Source organism: Jatropha curcas, chromosome 4, assembly GCF_041381405.1.
Source record: "Jatropha curcas cultivar XTBG-Jc1 chromosome 4, XTBG_Jcur_1.0, whole genome shotgun sequence".
In the NCBI taxonomy this organism is placed as follows: domain Eukaryota; kingdom Viridiplantae; phylum Streptophyta; class Magnoliopsida; order Malpighiales; family Euphorbiaceae; genus Jatropha; species Jatropha curcas.
The window spans coordinates 23,132,840-23,154,425 of NC_143154.1; the positions used below are offsets into that span (position 1 = coordinate 23,132,840).

Here is a 21,586-nt window from a genome sequence, read left to right on the forward strand (position 1 = left end):
CCACCCTTACATGCTTCTGCCATTTTGTAATTTTGTCCTATACTAAAAGTTATTATTCATCTACCAAGTAACAGCTGGAATGCCACATTTTAGAACAACAACATCATATAATCTATGTACTTTCGTTTTTTCTATTTTGCCCCTTCCCATGTTTAACATTTTATCATCACAATTTTGTTTTAATGTCTTTCTAACACTTAGTGACCATATACTTGCTTCTTCGATATTTAGCGTTATAAGTCTAAAATTTGTGATAAGTAGAAATAATTTATCGTTTTTTGTTTATATAGAATTGACTCGATATAAATTTGTGATAAGTAGAAACTTACTTTAAAGATATTAATTAAAATTTTATAACATTTTATTTTAAGAACTATCCAATTCACCAAATAATTGCTTTAGCATTTTCACATTTCTTCGCAACTATAATATTAAGAAAATTAAAATACTTACTTAGCACTAATGTTTTTGGATTTCTATATATTCCATGTATTTATTCAACGACAAAAGTAAAATACATGGAAAAATTATGATAAGTAATCTTAATTTTTTTTTAAAATTTTTTGATAGTTAAAATACCAACAGTTTTTTCTTTGAAAAGAAAACTCCAAAAATCTAAAAGTATAAAATGAATCTTTTGTAAAATTTAATAATTTTTTATAATAAAAAATAGTAAAACAAAAAATTTATGAAATGAATATACTTTTTCCATGAAAAAATATATAAAAATTTAAGTACACGATAAATAATAATCGTATCAATAAAATTAATAATTATATTAATAAAATTAATTTTAAATGAAAAAATATTAAAGGCGAGGCCCACAACAAAATGCGGGCAATTTCATTAGCTTGTATAGTTCTAATTTATTTACAATTTTATAAATACTATATTATTTTCAGTCAAACAGATTTAGAATATAATAGAAAATATTAAGAAAATTAAAAATATTTAATCATCAAGAAGTCATTTATTTATTTAAGGGAGATATAAATATCTTACTAAATTAAAGTGATAGCAGTTACAAATTAATTTAGTAATAAAAAAATAAAAATTAAAAAAGTAAATAATGCTAGAATCTAATTTTGTTACTCTATTTTCTAAACTGCAAATTTAAAATAAAAAATAGGTTAATTAATTAATAAAAAAGATGATATAGAAAAAATGTTTAGTCCTCACTGAATAAACCTTCAATTTCCGACAATCATACAGAAAAAGAAGAATATACTTTTTTCTTTTTCATTTATACATGTATTTATTAAAAAATAATTTAAGAAATTAAATCCAATCAAATAATAAAATGTAATTTTTTTGTCTTAACCACTAAATGCTACTCACACTAGGTCGGTCTAAGAAGGGGTAAAGTGCTCACGGCTAATATTTACTCTATCCATGAAAATCAAACCCTCGATCTCACTTAAGGGAGAAAAGTGCTGAACCACTCATCCAAACACTTATTGATATAAAATGTAATTTTTGAATTGACTACGGCTAAGGCTATTTCAAGAAATTTTAAATTTCACTAACGGTGATATCGAAAATCTCATTACCCCTCTATTCCCACATTTATATAGTACTAGTCTTTTGTATCACGTGTGTTACATGTTGAATATACTCGTTATATACTTATTTTTTATCTATCTATATATATCATAAGTTTTGTTTAGGTTAAAATAAATACAAGTGGTTAATTTGTATTATAATTTACCGTACAAATTACTTGCAATGTTATTTTATATATTTAATTCTATTTTTATATAATGAAGTGATTTTAGAACAAAGTTCAACCCAATCCTGAGAACTAATCCTTTAGTCCATAATCCTAATAGGTGTTCAAAAAAAAATCAAGTCATCACTTAATCTCCAACCCCGTGTTCTAAATCCCAAATCAATATCTATATATAACTATAATGAAGAATAATAATAAATTATTTTTACTACTAGGTCAAAGAAATAAATGAGAAAATGATCTGAATTGATAATGGAAATCACTTTGACTATAGTGACAGTATTATTTACCTAGTATATTAGACAAAGGAATATATGCACATACATATAGATTCTTGAAATCCAAAAAGTCACCAAAATATAAATATATAGTTCTAGTTTTTTTTCTTTCAGTTTCCTAAACACTATTTTCTTTTAAGTCAAACAGATTTAGGATATAAGAGAAAAAAATATCAAGAAACTTAAGATTGCTTAACCATCAATAGGCCATCTATTTATTGCAAGGGAGATATAAATCTCTTACTAAATTAAAATAATAATAGTTATAAATTATTCAGTAACAAAAAAGAAAAATTATTATTAAGAATAAAACTCCTTCAAAACTCACCTAATAAAAAAAAAACGTTTTAATGTATATTGATATATAAATATATCAATAAAATATTATATATATATATATATATATTTAATTAAAATTTGAATTGTTTACTATCCTATGTTTAATTATATAAATTCTATTTGAAAATTTACTTTTTAAAAAATATATCCAATCAAATATGACAATATAAAAAACAAAAATATTAATAGAAATAATATACTTTTTCTTCTTTTTTTTATCTCTCTCCTAAACAAAATATTATATTTTAATATTCTATTTGAAAATTTATTTTTTAAAAATATATCTAAACATAAAGAAAAAATAATATTAATAAAAAAGTATATTTTCTTTTTTTATCTATATCTTAAAAGAATTAAATATGTAATAAATGAAATATAAAAAATTTTCAAATGTCTGATTATCATATATTCATTAAAATAAATTTAGTAAATATAAAAATTTAAATTTTGAAATGCTTAATTATATTTATATTTATTAAAAAATTATTTTTTTGATTCATTAAGAGACCTAATGGCCGAAATAATATTTCGGGCTACACAACAATCAAATTGATAACTCACCTAATAAAAAAAAATGTTTCAAGGTATAAATATATAAATATATTAATAAAATATTATTTTTTTTAAATTAAAATTTTTAACTGTTTACCATCTAGGTTCAAATGTAAATTCTATTTGAAAATTTACTTTTCTAAAAAATTTATCCAAAAATCTTACAAACATAAAACAAAATATTAATAAAAATAATATACTTTTTTCTTTTTTTATCTCTCTCCTAAATAAAATATATATTATCTATTTGAAAATTTATTTTTTAAAAAAAATATCCAATCATATCATACAAACATAAAGAAAAAAAATATTTTCTTTCTTTGTTTATATATTTCCTAAAAGAATTAAATATTTAATAAATAAAACATAAAAAAATTTCAAATATCTCATTGTCATATATATTCATTAAAAATAAATTTAATAAAGAAAAAATTTAAAATTTTGAAATGTTTAATTATTATATTTATTATTAATAATTTTTTTATTCATTAGAAGGTCTGATAGGCCGAAATAACACTTTGGGCTACACAATAATCAAATTGGTGAAAATGCTTGTGGTTGAGAGGATTCGAACTTGATATCTTTCACTCTTCACATAAGTAAGAAGATAATTAGATCGCACATGATTGGCTGAAAAAATAATTTTTATAAATTATATCCAATCAACTAATAAACTGTAATTTTTTAATTAATTGTCATTAAGGGTGCTTTAGAATATTTTAAATGGTGATATAAAAAATCACATTATTCTCTCTATTTTCACTTTTATATAATATAGATAGATAGATATATAGATAGATATACATATAGATATTTTAAATTAATTTATAAGAAGATAATTAAGTCGCATGTGATTGACTGAAAAAATAATTTTTATAAATTATATTTAATCAACTAATAAACTGTAATTTTTAATTAATTGTCATTAAGTGTACTTTATAATATTTTAAATGGTGATATAAGAAATCACATTATTCCTCTCTGTTTTCACTTTATATATAATATGGATAGATAGATATATAGATAAGTATAGATATAGATATTTTAAATTAATTTATAAGAAGATAATCAGATCGCACGTGATTGGCTGAAAAAATAATTTTTATAAATTATATCCAATCAATTAATAAAATATAACTTTTTAATTAATTGTCGTTAAGGGTACTTTATAATATTTTAAATGATGATATAAGAAATCACATCATTCGTCTCTATTTTCACTTTATATATAATATGGATAGATAGATATACAGGCATATATATAGAGATAAATATTTTAAATTAATTTATTTTCCGCAAATAAATGGACCCTAAAATTGAAAATAAAATAAGTCTGCAACGAGGCAGGGTCTCATCTGGTCTGGGTTTTGAAGCCTTTCCCAAGAAAAGTTTGGGAAGCCCAAATGCTACAAATCCCCCCAATTTCGCCCATTGATGGCAATTTGGCGCCATCTACGCCACTCGAAAAGTCATATTTCATTGTGAAGTCGAAGCAGTAGCACACTAGCGCCAAGCGGAGAAGAACACAACGCCAGACACCAGGCAATAATGGTATTCCTCCATCATCAAATCCCTTCCCGGAAGAGACATTCTTTGTCCTCTGCCTCCACCCTCCCTCCAACGAAATTCCCCAAATCCACTGCTGATGAACCTTCATCTTGTTCAGAAAAAAATGGCCCCATTGATAAAATGTTGTGTGTTCTGGCAGATGCAGGCTGTACACTGAACAATCCCTCGGGCCCGCCCTGCCTTCCTGCTAATCTCTACAAGCTCCGCTCCCATCTCGACCGCCTATTTTCTGCTTCAGAAAATGGAGCTGCTACGCGCTCTCATTTCCTTGCTGGTTTCTCTTCTTACATCGACTCTCCCAAAAATCTTCAGAGGTCCGTGTATTAGACTTACATTTCATAGTATTTTTATTTTTAATAATTATTATTGAGAAAAAGGGTAGGCAACTGATTTTGTTGTTTGGACTATTCATAGGGTTTTGGTTTCTTCGAACCAATACTGCAGTAGTGAAAGCTTACTGCGACAACTTTTGCTGGTTCCGGCCATCCAATTGGACCTTCAAATGTTGCTTCTGCAGAAACTTCCTGAATATTTTGATGTGCATCCTGAATGTTCGCTCCAGGACGACTCCGCTCGACTTATCGTTAATCAATTTCGATGGCTTGATTTTATGGTTGATTCTAATGCTTTCTGCGATAAATTGATGCAAGTTCTTTCTATTTGCCCTCTACATTTGAAGAAAGAGATTATAGGATCATTGCCCGAGATAATAGGTGATCAAAATACTAAGGCTGTAGTTGATTCCCTTGGACAAATGCTCCAGGAAGATTCTTCTGTCATAATTTCGGTGCTTGACTGTTTTTCCAACCTTAACTTGGATGAGATTTTGCAAGAACAGGTTCTTTATTTTTACCCTTTCTTTATTAACATCTCTCCTCATAAATTCTTATGTTTTATTATTGAACCTCTATCCTCTCTTTCTAGGTTGTTACTATAGCAATGTCTTACATTAGGACAATTGACGGAGAACACATGCCTTATTTACTTAGATTTTTACTACTTTCGGCAACCTCTCAGAATGTTCGAAGAATAGTGTCGCAGATTCGGGAGCAGCTTAAGTTCATAGGGATATCAAATTCTCATTCAATCCAGCACAAAAACTCAAGGGAAAATCACCCTTGGGCAATAATACAGAGGCTTCTGTTCTTGATGCCTTAAGAACTAGTCTTCTATTCAAGAATGTAAGTCCGCTGTACTGATTTTAGCTTACAAGTGAGTAATCTTATTGATCTCCTCTTTTTGTATTTGCTGTTATAATTAGATGCTACGCCAAGAGATTCTGAAAGAATTGATCAGCCTTGAGAGGCCCCAGGATCATAAGGCCATAGACCTGTGGCTTCTTGTGTTGTTATACATGAATGGCGAAACCATGCAAAGAACATTCAGAAGGTTGTTAAGAAGAAAGTTGTTGATAATTGTATCCAGAAAGTTATGGTTGACCAGTGTATTTGTGGGAATAAAGAATTGGTACAGGTATATGCCATATTACATGGAATGAATTATCAGCTTCATTCTAATGACTATTTGAATCATATTAGCAATTTGGGATCTCCTTTTTGTCTCATTATTTTTATTATTTATTCTTTATCAGGATTGTTTCCTGTCCTTCCTTTCTCTATCGGAGTACTTATTGGCACGCAGAGAACAGAAGGCTAGGGAGTTTGGCGCTCACATTTATATTTGTCTGTTTGAAGAGTTAGGAGATACGTACTGTAGACAGGAAGTAAGCAGCTCAAAGAAGTAGTTCTTATTTTTTAGCTGGTGACTGTTTGGAGTCTCATTCCAGCATCTTTGCAGGTTCTTAGTGCACTTATAACTCATCTTGGATCTGGAGTTAGCTTTGAAGTGAATTCTGCTCTGGAGGTCTTGGCTTTGCTAGCCTCCAAATATGCCCAAGAGTTAATTCCACTTACTACGCATATAAATGGTAGCTTAACCATTTCATGTTTGGCATGCATATTGATTTGTTGGCCACTTGGTTCCCTTAATTGTTTTAGGCATGCGTGAGAAAAGAATGTTGTGATTAGTTGCCAATATCTATTTCTTGCATTCTATGTTTTCAGGTATATTGGATTACTTGGAGGGATTTAGCATTGACAATCTACACAAGGTGGCTGCTACTTAATGGACCATAATTATTAATGTCACTATATGTTCATATGTTGACTGTTCGTAAGTCATGCCAGTTTCACACATGGCATTTCCCCCATGTAGGTTTATGAAATTTTCAGTCACCTCACACTGTTTGCTCGATCTACTACTGAATGTTTTGGATCTTCCTTTGGAAGTGAGGTTTTAATGATAGTACGAAAGCAGGTATCTGGAATTATGCCTAAACATTGCTTTCTTTACTCTCTGCTCTAAACACTTCTTTTTTTGTTCACTTAATATCTTTGTTTTATGGTGTATTCATTGTCTTGGCTCCCATTTGGTAGGTCAACCATCCTGATCTGAAGTACAAAAAGATGGGTCTAATTGGAACTCTAAAAATAATTTCCTGTCTTGCAGATGCAAATGAAGTTAGTAGTACATCAGTTCAGGTGGGCATAATATCATCTCTACTTTGCAATTGTAGCACTTTGTGGTTATGCTATTTATTTATTATTTCTGAACTAGTCCAAGCTTATACTGTCCAAGACATATTTTGGTAATTTATTGTTGGACCTATCAGAGATTAAAAAAAAAAAAAGAAAAATGAAAACATCAATTTATGAAAGAGCAACTTGCTTTGACAATTTTTTAATTAGGCTGCAGAAAGCAAGTGGAACTTTCAACACCGTGCTACTAGTTATATTTATGTTCTTAGGACTCCAATATTGGCTTTTTTGAATAATGGATAAAGGTAAAAGCATAGGCATTGTTTTGCTTTTCCAAAAGAAATACTGTCTTAGCACTTAATATTGCATGGATTAATATACTAATGAAATCTAGATTGTTTATACTGAGTGCAGGACTAGTAGCAAGTGGCCAGATTGTTGATATTTATTGTCTTAATGCAATAACCACCTACATTATGCACATTGAATGTGTATTGATGCAAATTTGACATGGGTGACTGACTTAGAAGTTAGGGCTAGGGTTTGTAGAAATCACAAACTAGGGATTTAAAATTAATATGGCAGATCTGGTTTTCTCTAGAATACAACAACAATAACAACTAAGTCTTAGTCCGAAAATAGTTTTGGGTTGGCCATATGAATCTTTTGTTTCCAGTATCCACTCTGATCAAATTAATATCAATGCAAAGCAAAGTATAAATCGGAAAGACTATGAAATCATTTGATATTAATATGAAGGGGAATTTTCAAATCATTTGATATATTAATAAATAGAACAACGCATATAATAGGCAACAACTAATTAGGGTCTGCTACATAAATCTTTTATCTCCATTGATTTATCTCCATTTTGCTCTATTCGTAGCTATTCTTCACTAATATCCATAGACCATACAACATCCCTTCAAGCAGTTCTAGGTTGACCTCTTCCATTTTCAGCACCTTCCATTACCAAAATATCACATTTACCAACAAGTACATATGAGAGTCTAGTAACACATGACCGTACTATCTCAGGCATCATTTTCTCATTTTTTCTTCAACTTTCGTTACTTGCTTATTTTTGTCTAATGTGATCATTCCTAATCTTGTCCAACCTTTTGCCATCACACATCCATCTCAGCATTCATATCTCCAAAACATTCATTTTGTGAACATGTTGAATAATAAAATAAAAATTGAACAAACAAAAATAAACTATTAGCATCACACTAATAGGATACTTGACAATCTTGTCTGTTGCTACCCACTAGCATCACACTAATAGGATATGGGACTATCTTGTCTGTTACTACCTGTTAGGGACTATCCGTAAATAGAGTTCTATTAGGAGTTAGATTCCTACTAGGTTTATAGTATCTTGTATATGTATATATTGAAAGTGTTTGAGGATTTGGAATTCTTGATGATTTGTATTGATGTACAAGACCCTTTAAATAGGGAGAATACAAACAGAATATGGAAAGGAATTACAGAGATTAATTACAGGAAATTAATTGTAATCTGTTCCTAAATCAGAGGAATGATTGTGGAGATATCATCGGCTAAGACTCCCCCGCAGTTTGAGCGGGCGGAGGACAGACGCTCAAGCTGGATCGAAATGACTGGAACAACTGTCGAGATAGGCCTTTGGTGAAGATGTCAGCATATTGAAAAGCAGATGGGACATGTGAGACCCGAATATTGACATAATTTTCGGTGAACTTCCGAAATAGCCTCCGGTCCGGCCGGACTGTTTGCAGTCCGGGAAAATAGGCTTTCTGAGCCTCAAAATTTGGGTATTCACAGAAACATTGTCACAGTATACGACGGAGGCCTGCTGAAGTGGGAGGTGTAATTCCAGAAGTAAATTGCTAAGCCAGGTGGTCTCTGCAACAGCATTGGCTACTCCTCTATATTCTGCCTCTGCACTAGACCGTGAGATAGTAGGCTGCCGTTTTGAAGACCATGAAATCAAATTATCACCAAGGGAAACACAGTAGCCACTAGTTGATCTTCTGGAGTCTGGGCATCCACCCCAATCTGCGTCTGAGTATGCTACCAAGGTATGTGTATTTGTCTTGCCAATTCTTATACCGTAGTCAACTGTGCCTTGTAAATATCGGATTATTCTTTTGAGAAAGGCATAGTGTGGATCCCGCGGTTCATGCATGAAGAGGCATATTTGTTGAACAGCATATGATATATCTGGGCGTGTGAATGTGAGATACTGTAGTGCGCCAGCAAGACTCCGGTATAATGTTGGATCATGGAATAGAGGTCCATCAGAAGCACTCAGTTTTGATGATAGATCGACTGGGGTGGCACATGGTTTTCAAGAGGACATTGAAGCTCTGGAGATGATATCCTTCGTGTATTGAGACTGATCCAAAAATAACCCACCAGATGTCTGTGTCACTTTGATTCCCAGGAAATGATGCACCCGGCCCAAATCTGTCATTGCAAAATCTCGTGAGAGCATGCGGATAATATTCTGTAATAACTCATTAGAAGAGGCAGTGAGCACTATACCATCAACATACAGAAGTAAATAAGCAAGCTGATTTCCCTTTGAGAAAATGAATAGGGAATTGTCACACACACTGCTGCGAAACCCATGAGACAGCAGATGGGTTGCAAATCTGGTGTACCATGCCCGTGGCGCCTGTTTGAGCCCATAAAGGGATTTTTTCAATCTGCACACAAAATGAGGGTATCTTCTATCTGTGAAACCCGGGGGTTGATGCATAAAAACAGTTTCATTTAAATGCCCATGTAAAAACGGGTTTTTGACATCCAACTGGTGTATTGGCCAAGAACGGGAAACTGCAATGGATAACACAGTCCGTATAGTTGCGGGTTTCACTACGGGACTAAAAGTATCGTCACAGTCAATGCCTACCGTTTGAGATTTGCCATTTACCACCAAACGTGCTTTGTACCTTTGAAGTGACCCATCTGATTTAAATTTGTGACGAAAAAGCCACATACACCGAATGACCGGTCGGTCAGGAGGGCGAGGCACGAGTTCCCATGTATCATTTTCCTGCAAAGCACGAAACTCAGCCTGCATAGCATTTAACCAATGAGGGTCAGAAAAAGTTTTTGCATAAGAGGTGGGTATTGGTGAAATTGAGGTGGTCATAAGGGTATGGCGAGCTTTGGAGCGGGTGGTCATTGGATGGGTATTCTGTGCGGGTTTTGATACAGCGGTGGTCTGAGTGTTGGGATTTTGTGAGACAGGTGCAGCAGTGTGTTGGGGTGCCGTAGCATTGGCCACTGAGTTAAGGGGCTGTTGTTTATGGCGGCGGGTGTATATTATGGGGTAAGGAGAGATTGGGCGTTTTTGGGTTTGGGTGGTGTTTGGTGTTGGGTGAGGTTGTATAAACTGAAATCCTGGTGGTGGTTGTTCATCAAGAAATGTGTATGTTTTGGGTGGAGTTGGAATGGTGTATGGGAAAGTTTGTTCATCAAAGGTTACATGTCGTGATATGTGGATCTTCCCGGTTGTAGGGTCAAAGCATCGGTATCCCCTAAAATCTGGAGGGTATCCAAGGAAGATGCATCTAACGGATCTTGGGTGTAATTTGTGGGGTTGGGTTGCGGAGGTATTGGGATAACAAGCACACCCGAACACACGTAAGTGATCGTATGTCGGGTGGCGGAGATATAAGGCAAAAGTGGGTGTGAAATAATTGAGACGTTTGGTTGGAAAGATGTTATGGAGATAGGCAGCAGTGTGAAGTGCTTCGACCCAAAACATAGGTGGTAATTCAGCATGGATGAGGAATGAGCGGATGATGTCGTTGAGACGACGAATCATGCGTTCAGCCCGACCATTTTGGGAAGATGTTTGGGGGCATGAAAAACGGAATAACAGACCATGTTGTTGGGCAAAAATTTTGAAGTTATGGTTGTCAAATTCTCCCCCCAAGTCACATTGAAAAGTTTTGATATTACGGTTGAATTGGGTGGCTATGAGTTTATGGAATTTAGTAAAGGTGGTGAAAGTTTCAGATTTGAACTTGAGAGGGTATACCCACACATAATTGGAAAAATTATCAATTAGCACCATGTATTATTTATATCCAGATTTGGTTGGAATAGGGGAGGTCCACAAGTCACAGTGTATTATATCAAATGGTGAAAAAGTAAAGGAATTTGACTCATAAAAAGGTAATCGTTTGCTATTAGATAAATGACAAGAATTGCAAAAAAATAAATGCTTGTTCTTATTACAAGGAAGACCAAACTGTTTGGTTAAAACATCTAAAACTTGTGTGCCAGGGTGACCGAGGCGATCGTGCCAAGGTAAATTTGGAGATGTGATTGAACAAGCTTGTGGTGGTAGGGTTGGTGGAGTGACAGGATAGAGATCTCCGGTACTATTGTGGCGGGAAAGGAGCTGTCCCGTTTTGAGGTCCTTCAAAGAGAAACCAAAAGGGTCAAATTCAACAGAAATATTGTTATCACGTGTAAAACGGCGGACAGATAATAAATTTTTAATGATATGTGGGCTGTAAAGTATGTTTGGGAGGATGTATGTACGGTTAAGGATGGGAAGGTAACCTGTTCCTGAGCCCTCAATTGGTAAATAGTGTACGTTGCCGACTAAAAGTTTAGTGTTAACAGGAAAAGAGTCAGGGTTGCGAATCATACCTCGGTTGTCGGTGACATGACGTTCTGCCCCTGTATCCATGATCAGATTTGGATCTGTGTAGTTGAGTTGCATCGTGTTATAAGCTTGGCTGAGATCGGAAGGACTTAAAGCATCATATCCAGTATGCGGTGGAGGGGGATATGGTGGTGCTGGGCCGTATGGCTGCTGTTCTGAATAAGCGGCATAATGGGCAGTGGGTGTGTTTTGAATTTGATTTGGTGGCCATGGAGTTTGTGTTGGGTAGGGACAAGGTGGAGTGTTCCACCAAGCCCATTTTGGGTAGGTTTGATTGGCGGACTGATGTGTTATAGCCCAAGGAGTCCCCGTAGAGTTTCCCCTGTAGCCGCGTCCTCTGCCTCTGCCACGTCTACCTTGACCACGGCCTCTATAATTGGAGTGGTAAGAACTGTTGTGAGGCTGATTGTTTTCAGGTTGTTGAGTTGCGGCCGGCTGGGTTTGGTTTGTCTGCGTGGTTGGAGCGACAAGGACAGAGGTGGTTTGTTGTCGTGCAGCCTGGCGAATGACCTCATCATTCAACATGGTTCGTGCAAGGCCCCAGTCTGCGTTTTGTGAGTTAATAAGAGAAGCTATGGCGTCGAATTCTTGAGGAAGGCCACGAATCAGTTGTAAGACCAATCGAGATTCTGTAACTAGTTGGCCAACATCGTTCAGTTGGTCGGCGATGTCTTTCAATTTCTTGCAGTAATCATCAACGGAACTGCAGGCTGCAAGGGTGAGATTAATGAATTTTGTTTCAAGAGCTGCCGCTTTTGCTTTCTTGTTGCTAAGGAAGATTTTCTCAAGTTTCAGCCATGTTTTTCTAGCCGCAGCTTCAGTGTCGAGGATGCGGGTGAGCAGTTCATCAGACACGGTACTGTAAATCCATTGAGACACCAAGGCATCTATTTCTTTCCAGGCACTGTATGATGGATCTGTAGAGGCTGGGGGTGGCGTGTCATCAATGTGATCAAGAACACGGTATGCAATAGAATGAAACTTGAATAATTTCACCCATGATGTGTATGTAACTGTGCTACCATCTAGGGTTCTTATTTTTGATTGGATGTTAGTCACAGAGTAGGCAGGGTGAATGGGGGTGGGTGTTTTAGGGTTGGAGGTCGAAGATGGGTCTTCTGTTTGTGTCATGGCTATCGGCGGCAGCAGCTAAAAAATATGAGAGAGAAAGGAGAGGGAGGGATAATTTTCAGAACCGAAGCTCTGATACCATGAAAGTGTTTGAGGATTTGGAATTCTTGATGATCTGTATTGATGTACAAGACCCTTTAAATAGGGAGAATACAAACAGAATATGGAAAGGAATTACAGAGATTAATTACAGGAAATTAATTGTAATCTGTTCCTAAATCAGAGGAATGATCTGTGGAGATATCATCGGCTAAGACATACAAGTATAGTTTTTGTGGTTTTCCTACATTTTTTATGATGAATGTTAACATCTGAGCGTTATATTAGGTTTCCGAGAAGGCTGAATTTGGTAGAAGTTTATTTGAAAGACTGGTACTCATGGGACACAACAAACACCTTCTAAATGTTCAGTACAGAATGCATCCATCAATAAGTTTATTCCCGAATATGGAGTTTTATGGAGGACTGATTCGTGACGCTCCAATTGTTAAAGAAAGAAGCCATGAGAAGTGTTTTCTTCAAGGAAAAATCTATGGCTCTTACTCTTTTATAAATGTTGCTTATGGACATGATGATTTTGATGATGGGTACAGCCGAAAAAATATGGTAGAGGCAGCTGTTGTTTGTGAAATAGTTGCAAAGCTTTTGAAAGGTACATTTGCTTTTGAGACACATGTTTCTGTCCATTCGTGCGTGTGTGTGTGTGTGTGTGTGTGTATACATGTCTAATTATGTACATCTGCATGTTCATATTAAAAACACATGCCTTTTATAATGTTTTGTCTTTGTATCATCAGGATCAGTTACTATGATTTCCTTATTTACTTTACAGAATCAGCTGCCACAAAACAGAAACTAAATGTTGGTGTTATTTCACCTTACAAAGCTCAAGTTCATGCAATTGAGGAAAAACTTAAAAACAAAACCTGTTCCATTACCAATAGTGGCTTCTCTGTGTGTGTAAGCTCTGTAGATGGATTTCAAGGCAGCGAGGAAGATGTCATCATAATATCCACTGTCAGATGTAATTCAATGGGATTGGTGGGGTTCCTTTCCAATCGTCAGAAAACAAATGTGGCTCTAACCCGAGCAAGGTTTTTCTCGTTTGAAATTGTAAGGTACCATACATGTGTTTTAAGCATTTGTTAATTTGACATTAAAAAGGTGGTGTTATTTCTTCATCTAGGTATTGCCTTTGGATAGTGGGAAATGGAGCAACATTAATTAATAGTGATTCTGTTTGGGAGAGATTGGTCAATGATGCCAAGGACCGAGGATGCTTTTATAATGCTGATGAGGATGAGATCCTGGCTCAGGCTATAACAGCCGCCTTGGTTGAGATTGACCAACTTGATCAATTGCTTAATATGGATTCAATACTGTTTACAAAAGGGAGATGGAAGGTATGTTGCTTGTTTATAATGATTTTAGCAATGCTGTTTTCTTGTTTTTCATCTGTGTCCCCTAGAATTTAAGGTTAAGCGTCACCGACTTCATTTTAGTTTCTTTAAACTTGAAGTTTTAGCATCCATTGAATTGATTGAATGTTTGTTTCATATTCTTTTAGAAGATGGTGATGTCTGACCCACACAAACCACATCTTGAAGGTTATTGATTTTTGGATGAGGAAAACAAATTGATGAGTTTATATAAGGGAATTGCAAAATCAATCATGAACATGAATGGTAAAAACCAAAACATTCATGATCGAGAAAAAATAAGGTAATCAATGGAATGATTGTTTAGAAGTGAATAGCGACAAGTCCCCTGTTTGTTAATGATTTTTTTAGTTCAAGTAGCTACTGGTTTTCTGTCAAGAACCATTGAAGAATAGAAGAATTTTGTTATAGACACCCATATGGTATTCTTAGCTATCCTTTTCCTCCCTCCTGCTATGACATGCACATATATGTTTATCATATTTACAGTATGCAACAGAATCATGCACTCTCAAAGCATTCTTAAATTCTAGTCATGTTACAGTACACAATAGCATAACCATCACAAGAGTGGACCAGACTAACCAGTTAGCTCAAATAATACATTCAGATTGGTTTTACTCCTGGACTCAAACGTTGGAACTGGACTTGGCATCGCGATAATTTCGGCTGGTTCTGTTCCTCAGGTTACATTAGATAGATTTGTCCATAACAAAAAGAATAGGCTGAGGCTTTCAAAGTGGACATTTGATAAGATATTTTCAGATTTGCATTAGGAATTTAAATTAATTTTTAGATCCCTGGGCTCATCTTTGTTTCTTAAAATTGAAATTGATGCTTACAATTATATACAGGTCATCTTCGATGATCATTTTTTGAAGTCTATTGCAAGGGTTAAGAGTAGTGAGACCCGTAAACTAGTGGTTTCAATTCTGAAGAAGCTTTCAAGTGGTTGGCATCAGCCTCACAACTACAGAGATCTCAGAGTCATAAATGTGGTTTCTTCTCCTCTTTTAGATGTGTATAAGGTTGATGCTTCACTTTACCTTGTCTGGACCGTTGACATTGTCAAGGAAAATGAGTATTATATTCAGGTTCTGAAAGTCTGGGATCTTTTGCCTTTGTCTGGGATACCAAATTTAGAAGAACGTGTTGCTGTCTTATATGGAAAATATTCAGCAGATGAAATTGAGCTGTGCAAGTTCAGATGCGTTGAAGGGTATGCAAACATCATTTAATTTCACTTTTTTGCTTCTGCTTCTGACTTTTCTGAAGTAATACAAGAACTGTTCCTATTTTCATTTTGCAGAATTTTCTGGTTCATATGGAAACAAGCATTGATATTCACAAGTTATTGCACAGATTAAGACTTAGAGAATACTTCAATAGAATGATCTTGACCTTGTGATTTACTAATTAAAGTATTAAGAGGTCTAGGCTATGTAAAGCAACATCGATAAAATTCAATTGCCGGCATCCCTTTCCACTAGGATAACAATTTCAACAGAGGAGAAAATTGTTAAAGAAGTGTCATTTTATTCACTAAGTTGCAGTCTAATGACTAGTTTTTTGTCGGCATGTTTCTGTACTCACATCACCTACCCTGTGTAGCATTTGGGAATAGAAAAGTCAACATCTCATGATGCGTTTTACTTCGGCTTTTCACCATCTTAGGGGCATATCAACCATACATGAAAATACTGCATTTCACACATCATTTTGCTAGTTACCTGCAAGCACTACTGCCATGTTGCTCGTTAGTGTGCACAGTTATATACGTATTCGCCCAGTGACACAGATCTATGTTTGCATCTATAAGGAGCTAATGCTGCGGGAAGAGGTTGAATTATAAGAGGAGGAGGAAAACTGGCCTCTGGTTTAGTTTACTTGAAAAGATAGAGACTTTCATTTATTTCACATCACGATTATCTCCTGAAAAATTTTACTTGTTATTTTGCTGCAGGAACTTACATGTTCCAATGACATGGGCTATCCATTCAAAGGAGCTTGTAAAAGATGATGCTATCGAGTTACTCTCTTTTCAATTTGCTTCACTTAATCTGCGGGATCAATCTGAGGCATCAGCTAATTGTCATAGGTCAGTGCATGCAGTACATATTTTGATTTTTTATCATGTCTGCCATTGTCTTGCTCTTGGAGTGCTTAGGAGAATTTGTCAACAGAAAATATTTGTTTTCCTGTTCAAAGGAAAATTAAGCTATTTTCAAGGAAAACAACTTTTCCTTTCTAAAAGAGGAAGTTAACTTAGGACTTCGCAAACTCATTATAATAGAGAAAAATTACACAAGCACATACCTATCATTTTATTGATAACAGTTGGTTACTATTGTCATCACCGGCAAACAACACCAATTACCACCGGAAGATAAAAGAAAAGGCTGTTTCTCCATTTGATGATGTCTCTGCTTCTAATTATTGCATGTCAATGAAATCCACAAGATCTTGTTTTTCTAAGACAAAATATAAATGTTCATAGTTTCTTATTTACAACATATAGAGCTAACATCATGCCTCTTCGGATCCAGGTATCGAAAATAGGTGCTTATTACACCCACATGGTAATGCGAAACATGAAACAATAGCTTCTCACACAATGTAAATGTACGGAGGATCACAGTAGCTATGGTACATTACAAGCCTAGTGATATTTTGATATACTGCTTTAAACACCTTTCAAATGTGTATACATAATTAGATTTCAATTGTTTTGGATGATAGAAAGAAGGTAGAAAACCCCTTTCCGACTCTTCCTCTCTCGCACCAGTCATTGCTTATGCTGAATTGGTGAAGTTTGTAGTAGTGGAGTTGATATTAGTTTCTGGTGATTTCTCTTCTGATTGATAGCTTTTGAAGTTTGCAATGGTGGGATTGATGTTTCAAGTTTGAAAACAGGCCTATTGAATTACTCCATTTTACAGAAAAGAAAAATCCATTGTTTACCAAAACTATTATTTGACTGTTGTGTGGCTTATATTCTATTCTGCAACCAATTGACTGCTTTATGTGATCAAAGAATTAGCAAGTGTATTTTCAGGTGAAGACATCATTAAAGTGTGACCTAAGGCAAAGTAATAACCATACTAGAAGGTATCTTAACAAAAGATAAATAAATAAATAAATCTTTATTTGCTGAGTAAAGAAATTTTTTTTTACTTAAATCACCAAACTAGGATGAGTTAAATTTTAGGTTTTTTGGCCTTCAAAAATAATTGCAATTTTTTTTAAAATTTTTTAAAGTGTTTCTAAAACAAAAAAATAAATTTTATGAAATATAAATTGTGATGTACTAGACTTTTTTGAATGCTTTAAGAAATTATCACCTACAATCTTTCTTCTTTTACTATACCTTTCCTTTCTTATAGGATTTATCTCCATATTTTCTATAGGATTTAATTATATAGAATTTACTTTCTTTTTCCTTCTCATACAAGTCTAATATTATTTAACTATTCAAATAAGGGATATCAATTTTATCTCAATGGAAAACTTCTACTTCTTTATTATTTCCTTCTCTACTTATATAAAATTATTTATAAAAATCTAATATCATTTATTGATTGAAATTACTCGGGCATTAATTTCATTTCTACTGAAATTCTCTATTTACCTAAACATAATCGGACCCTAGAACTAAAAAAACATGAAATTTATAATACATTATCATTTATAATTTTATACCAAAGATGAAATTTTTAATTGGTAAATGAATTCAAGAAAGAATTTACAAAATAATTTGATTGCAAACGAGCTCTTAAAATCATTTGTTGTTCACTTTGGCAAAATTTTGATCTCCAATGAAACCAAGGAAAAAACCTGTTGACCTTTGCTTCAAGAGTTAAACTTGAGGTTTAAAGCCTACCACAGAGAAAGTGCATGTCACTTAAATACATCAATGAAACTCGAAGCTTTCATGTATTAGCCTCAATCAAATATTACTTGTGCAAAAATCTGGGAGAGGCAGACATTCCTGGAGATGCTTATGACATGCTTGACGAAACTCAGACAATATCTTAAAGAAAATTAGCTTCTAAGCCTATGTAAAATAAGTTATTTGGAAAATATTTTTCAAATAAAATGTTTGTTATTCTGCGGAAAATTTCTGATTTGCATTCCTTTGAGCACTTGGTGTGAAAGTTTGTAATTACCAAAAGTGCAGCAAAATGTAATTCCAGATATGTTAGATATTAAATAAGTCTAACATGGGAAATCGATATAGGTGATTTCTATGAAATGGTTTGATAAATCAGGTAGTGGAAATATAGAGACTGCAAATGATGAACTGACGAAAATCGATTCCCAGATCTATGTTTCTTAAAATGTCTCACCCAGAATGGTAACTTGAAAGTCCTTGAAAGAAATTAGCACTCTAACATGCATATCTGCTCAAGAAGCAACTAATTTCACCGTAGAAAAAGCAATTATTACGATTGTAAAACAAAAGCTCTAAATATGATAGCAACATTCAATCTGGTTTACAATTGGCCAACTGAGATGGAAATTGAAATGGGATCAATTAAAATTATAAAACTCAAGTTTGTGGTGCAAGTTGAGACAAGCAAAATTATAGAAGACCATAATTGGGAGGAGGGAAGCCTATGGATGACTTGATAGAAGTATTACTATTACCTGACGTAAGAAAAATATACTAGTATGCAAGGAATGCCAGTATAAGCTGAGTAATATTTATAACTAAAACAATCAAAACTCAGGATGACCTGGCTGAGAGTAAAAATAGAAAAACGGAAAAAAAAAAAAAAAGAAATGCAAGATTAAAAGACATCTATAATCTAAATCAGCCTCAAAACTATTATGCGGAAAGAAATAGCTCTTCAAGCGTCTAAGGCAGGAAAAACTACCATATATGAGCATGATCAATCTTGTTTGTTATGAGACAGCCTTGCTCGGTGTCTAAGTTCTGCTCTTTTCCACCTAACAATCATGTAACATAATGAAAAGAGAGTGTTTATCTGCAAAGACAAGGATCAGAATACAAAAGAAAGATTCAGTAAAGAGAATATATAAGGGAATGGGAACAAACAACAGATGACAGCAATTACTGACCAAAATAATGGTTGCAATGATGAGAAGAGGCCCAGACCAGAGTGCTGAAAGAAAAATTCCATGTGGATCAAAATAATTCTGGCTTGCAAAGCTTCTCCAATTGTCACCAAGAACTCTATTAAGCCTCTCGGCGAAGTATACACCACCCACTACATGACATCATTGGCTAATATAAGGTGATATTCAAGGACATGAAAAATAAAATGGACGATACATTAGTGCCTGCAACCATGTGCTTAGGTTCTGAAGTAAACATTGACCTACTGACAATAAGCATATATATGAACTAATAAACAAGTGATACTGGTAAGGTGAATTGTGCTTTATTTGGGGGTTGCAAATGACAAATAGCCCAACTTCTCCAAATTTATTTGGAGAAAAAAAAGATAACAGGGAAAAATACATGTTAAAAGATTTTTAACCATGAGACAAAAGCCAAATTTCATGACTCTAGCAATTGTTTTTGAAAACTTTTAGTTTAGATTTACATATCTACTAATTGTAGGATCTTTCCTTTTCCAGGAAATATCAGTTTTTATCAAGATGTGAGCACCGTTCTATAAAAACTTGTACAATATGTCATATCACCAAGCATGCACATATACAGATGATATACCGTTATACAAAGTAAAATTCGATGCAAAGGAATATTCCCAAGACACATACATCCAGGGCGGCATAATGCCACTACTAAAGCCCTGTTTGGCTCCAGGCCCAGGTGCACTACCTTTGCATGCATGCCAAAGGTCTAAACTCGCTGCAAGAACAAGCATACCATTTCTTCAACCTCCCATCTTAACACTAGAAGTTTGTGCAAAAGCAGGGGACCCACAAGACGAAACTCACTCTGAGAACAACTACAAGCCTGACATGTAAAATATTACTAACCCTTGTTTGATATAAATGAATACATAAAAATTTATTCATAAATAATAGAATTCAGTGAGTTGTGTTGGATTACATAAAATTAAGTCTGTGGTGAGAGTGAAGTGAACACTTCTAAATGAGAAAAAATGAAATTCTAATTCTACCTTTTTTTTTTTTTGGGAAATTCTTTTATCCCAAACAGGAAAGACATAGTTTGAGACCCTCTAGGAAAGATATAATTTAAGCTACAATATCCATAGCTAATTATATGACTTGCAAGAGAATCTACGGAAGTGATATTAATTACAATTAATCTACTCACAAGAATTGATTAAGAAATGAAGTAATGACACAATCATACATAAAAAAGCTAAAACTAGAAAATCTGATTCCCATTAGTAATTCCAATCCAATATCATACTCTTCAACTAAAGAATTGAAAAATAACTTACAAGCAAGGAGAAACAAGAACATCTGAAAGTTCACATGTTTCCTTGAAATGATGGCTATTATCAGCAACACAGCATGAAATGTCAACAAACCCATCAACCAAGGCTCCTGGGAAACCAAAATTATTCTCAAAAAAAAAAAAATAATAATAATAATAATAAAAGTTGAAATTAGATAGATAGAAAAAGCTAGTAACAGGTCCGGAATTTGAATTTTTTTTGTTTACCTTCCAGTCTATGGCATGGAAGAATCCCATGAAATTCTCATAGGCGGGTCGAAGGCCGGATCGGAGCTCTGCAGAAAGTTTCTGGACGAGATCCGCCATTTGCACCATGTGGTCTTCCAAAGCCGATCTGAGTTCGTCCATTATTATTAATCAGTCACCGGGATACACCCTGTTCCGCGATCTGAGTGACTCCGAGGCTTCGTGAAAACGGAAATAAATGGCTCGAGTTGTTGCTGTTCTTGGAATTTCGATGTTAGAATAGATGTGCAGATATGGATGGCAGCGGGAGAGTACTCGAAAGAACTAAACCAATAATATACGGACCGCTCCAAATCTGTTTAGAATTACCCGCATACTAACCGAACCAGTTTAACTATCCGTTTAATCACAAATTTCTTTAATTTATTAAATATTATAATTTAATTTAAATAATTTTATTAAAATATTACTTATGAATAAAATTATATTACTTCTAATAATATTTTATTCATTGAGAATGGTAAATAGCTTGGTGGTAGGTCATGGGTTCAATTCCTTAATAACAAATCATATAGTGAACGAGTACCCGTTGCCCGCCAAGTTGAACCCTTGTATGGGTATTGAATTCACTATCCAAACCCATTCAAATCGGGTCGAGTTAAAAATCATTCCTATGTGCGGAAAGAGCGTGAGAGAAGGAGAAACCTCTGGAAGTTGAAGTCCGTTTGTGCCC

The 21,586-nt window shown here is 34.1% G+C and overlaps 2 protein-coding genes and 1 pseudogene across 2 annotated transcripts in view; 2 read left to right on the top strand and 1 right to left on the bottom strand.

Moving 5' to 3' along the window:
* LOC105635648 (uncharacterized) overlaps nt 1–16,948 on the top strand; it is a 23,934-nt gene extending 6,986 nt beyond the window's left edge. Inside the window, exons 4-9 of the mRNA XM_089720815.1 lie at nt 13,138–13,462; nt 13,643–13,904; nt 13,997–14,213; nt 15,104–15,468; nt 16,213–16,347; nt 16,796–16,948. Of these exons, the coding sequence (XP_089576941.1) occupies nt 13,138–13,462; nt 13,643–13,904; nt 13,997–14,213; nt 15,104–15,468; nt 16,213–16,347; nt 16,796–16,808 (1,317 nt within the window). The 3' untranslated portion in view covers nt 16,809–16,948. The remainder of the gene's footprint in view (nt 1–13,137; nt 13,463–13,642; nt 13,905–13,996; nt 14,214–15,103; nt 15,469–16,212; nt 16,348–16,795) is intronic.
* Nucleotides 4,238–7,147, top strand: LOC149497011 (uncharacterized; annotated as a pseudogene).
* Nucleotides 16,949–18,757: 1,809 nt separating the features above from the next.
* On the bottom strand, nt 18,758–21,190 carry LOC105635642 (Tmem18). Its single transcript, XM_012218720.4, has 4 exons — nt 20,875–21,190; nt 20,651–20,756; nt 19,332–19,480; nt 18,758–19,237 (listed from the first exon to the last, which is right to left on the bottom strand). Exons 1-4 carry the CDS (start codon nt 21,013–21,015, stop codon nt 19,142–19,144), a joined length of 492 nt encoding a protein of 163 aa, XP_012074110.1. The 5' UTR covers nt 21,016–21,190; the 3' UTR covers nt 18,758–19,141.
* Nucleotides 21,191–21,586: the final 396 nt, after the last annotated feature.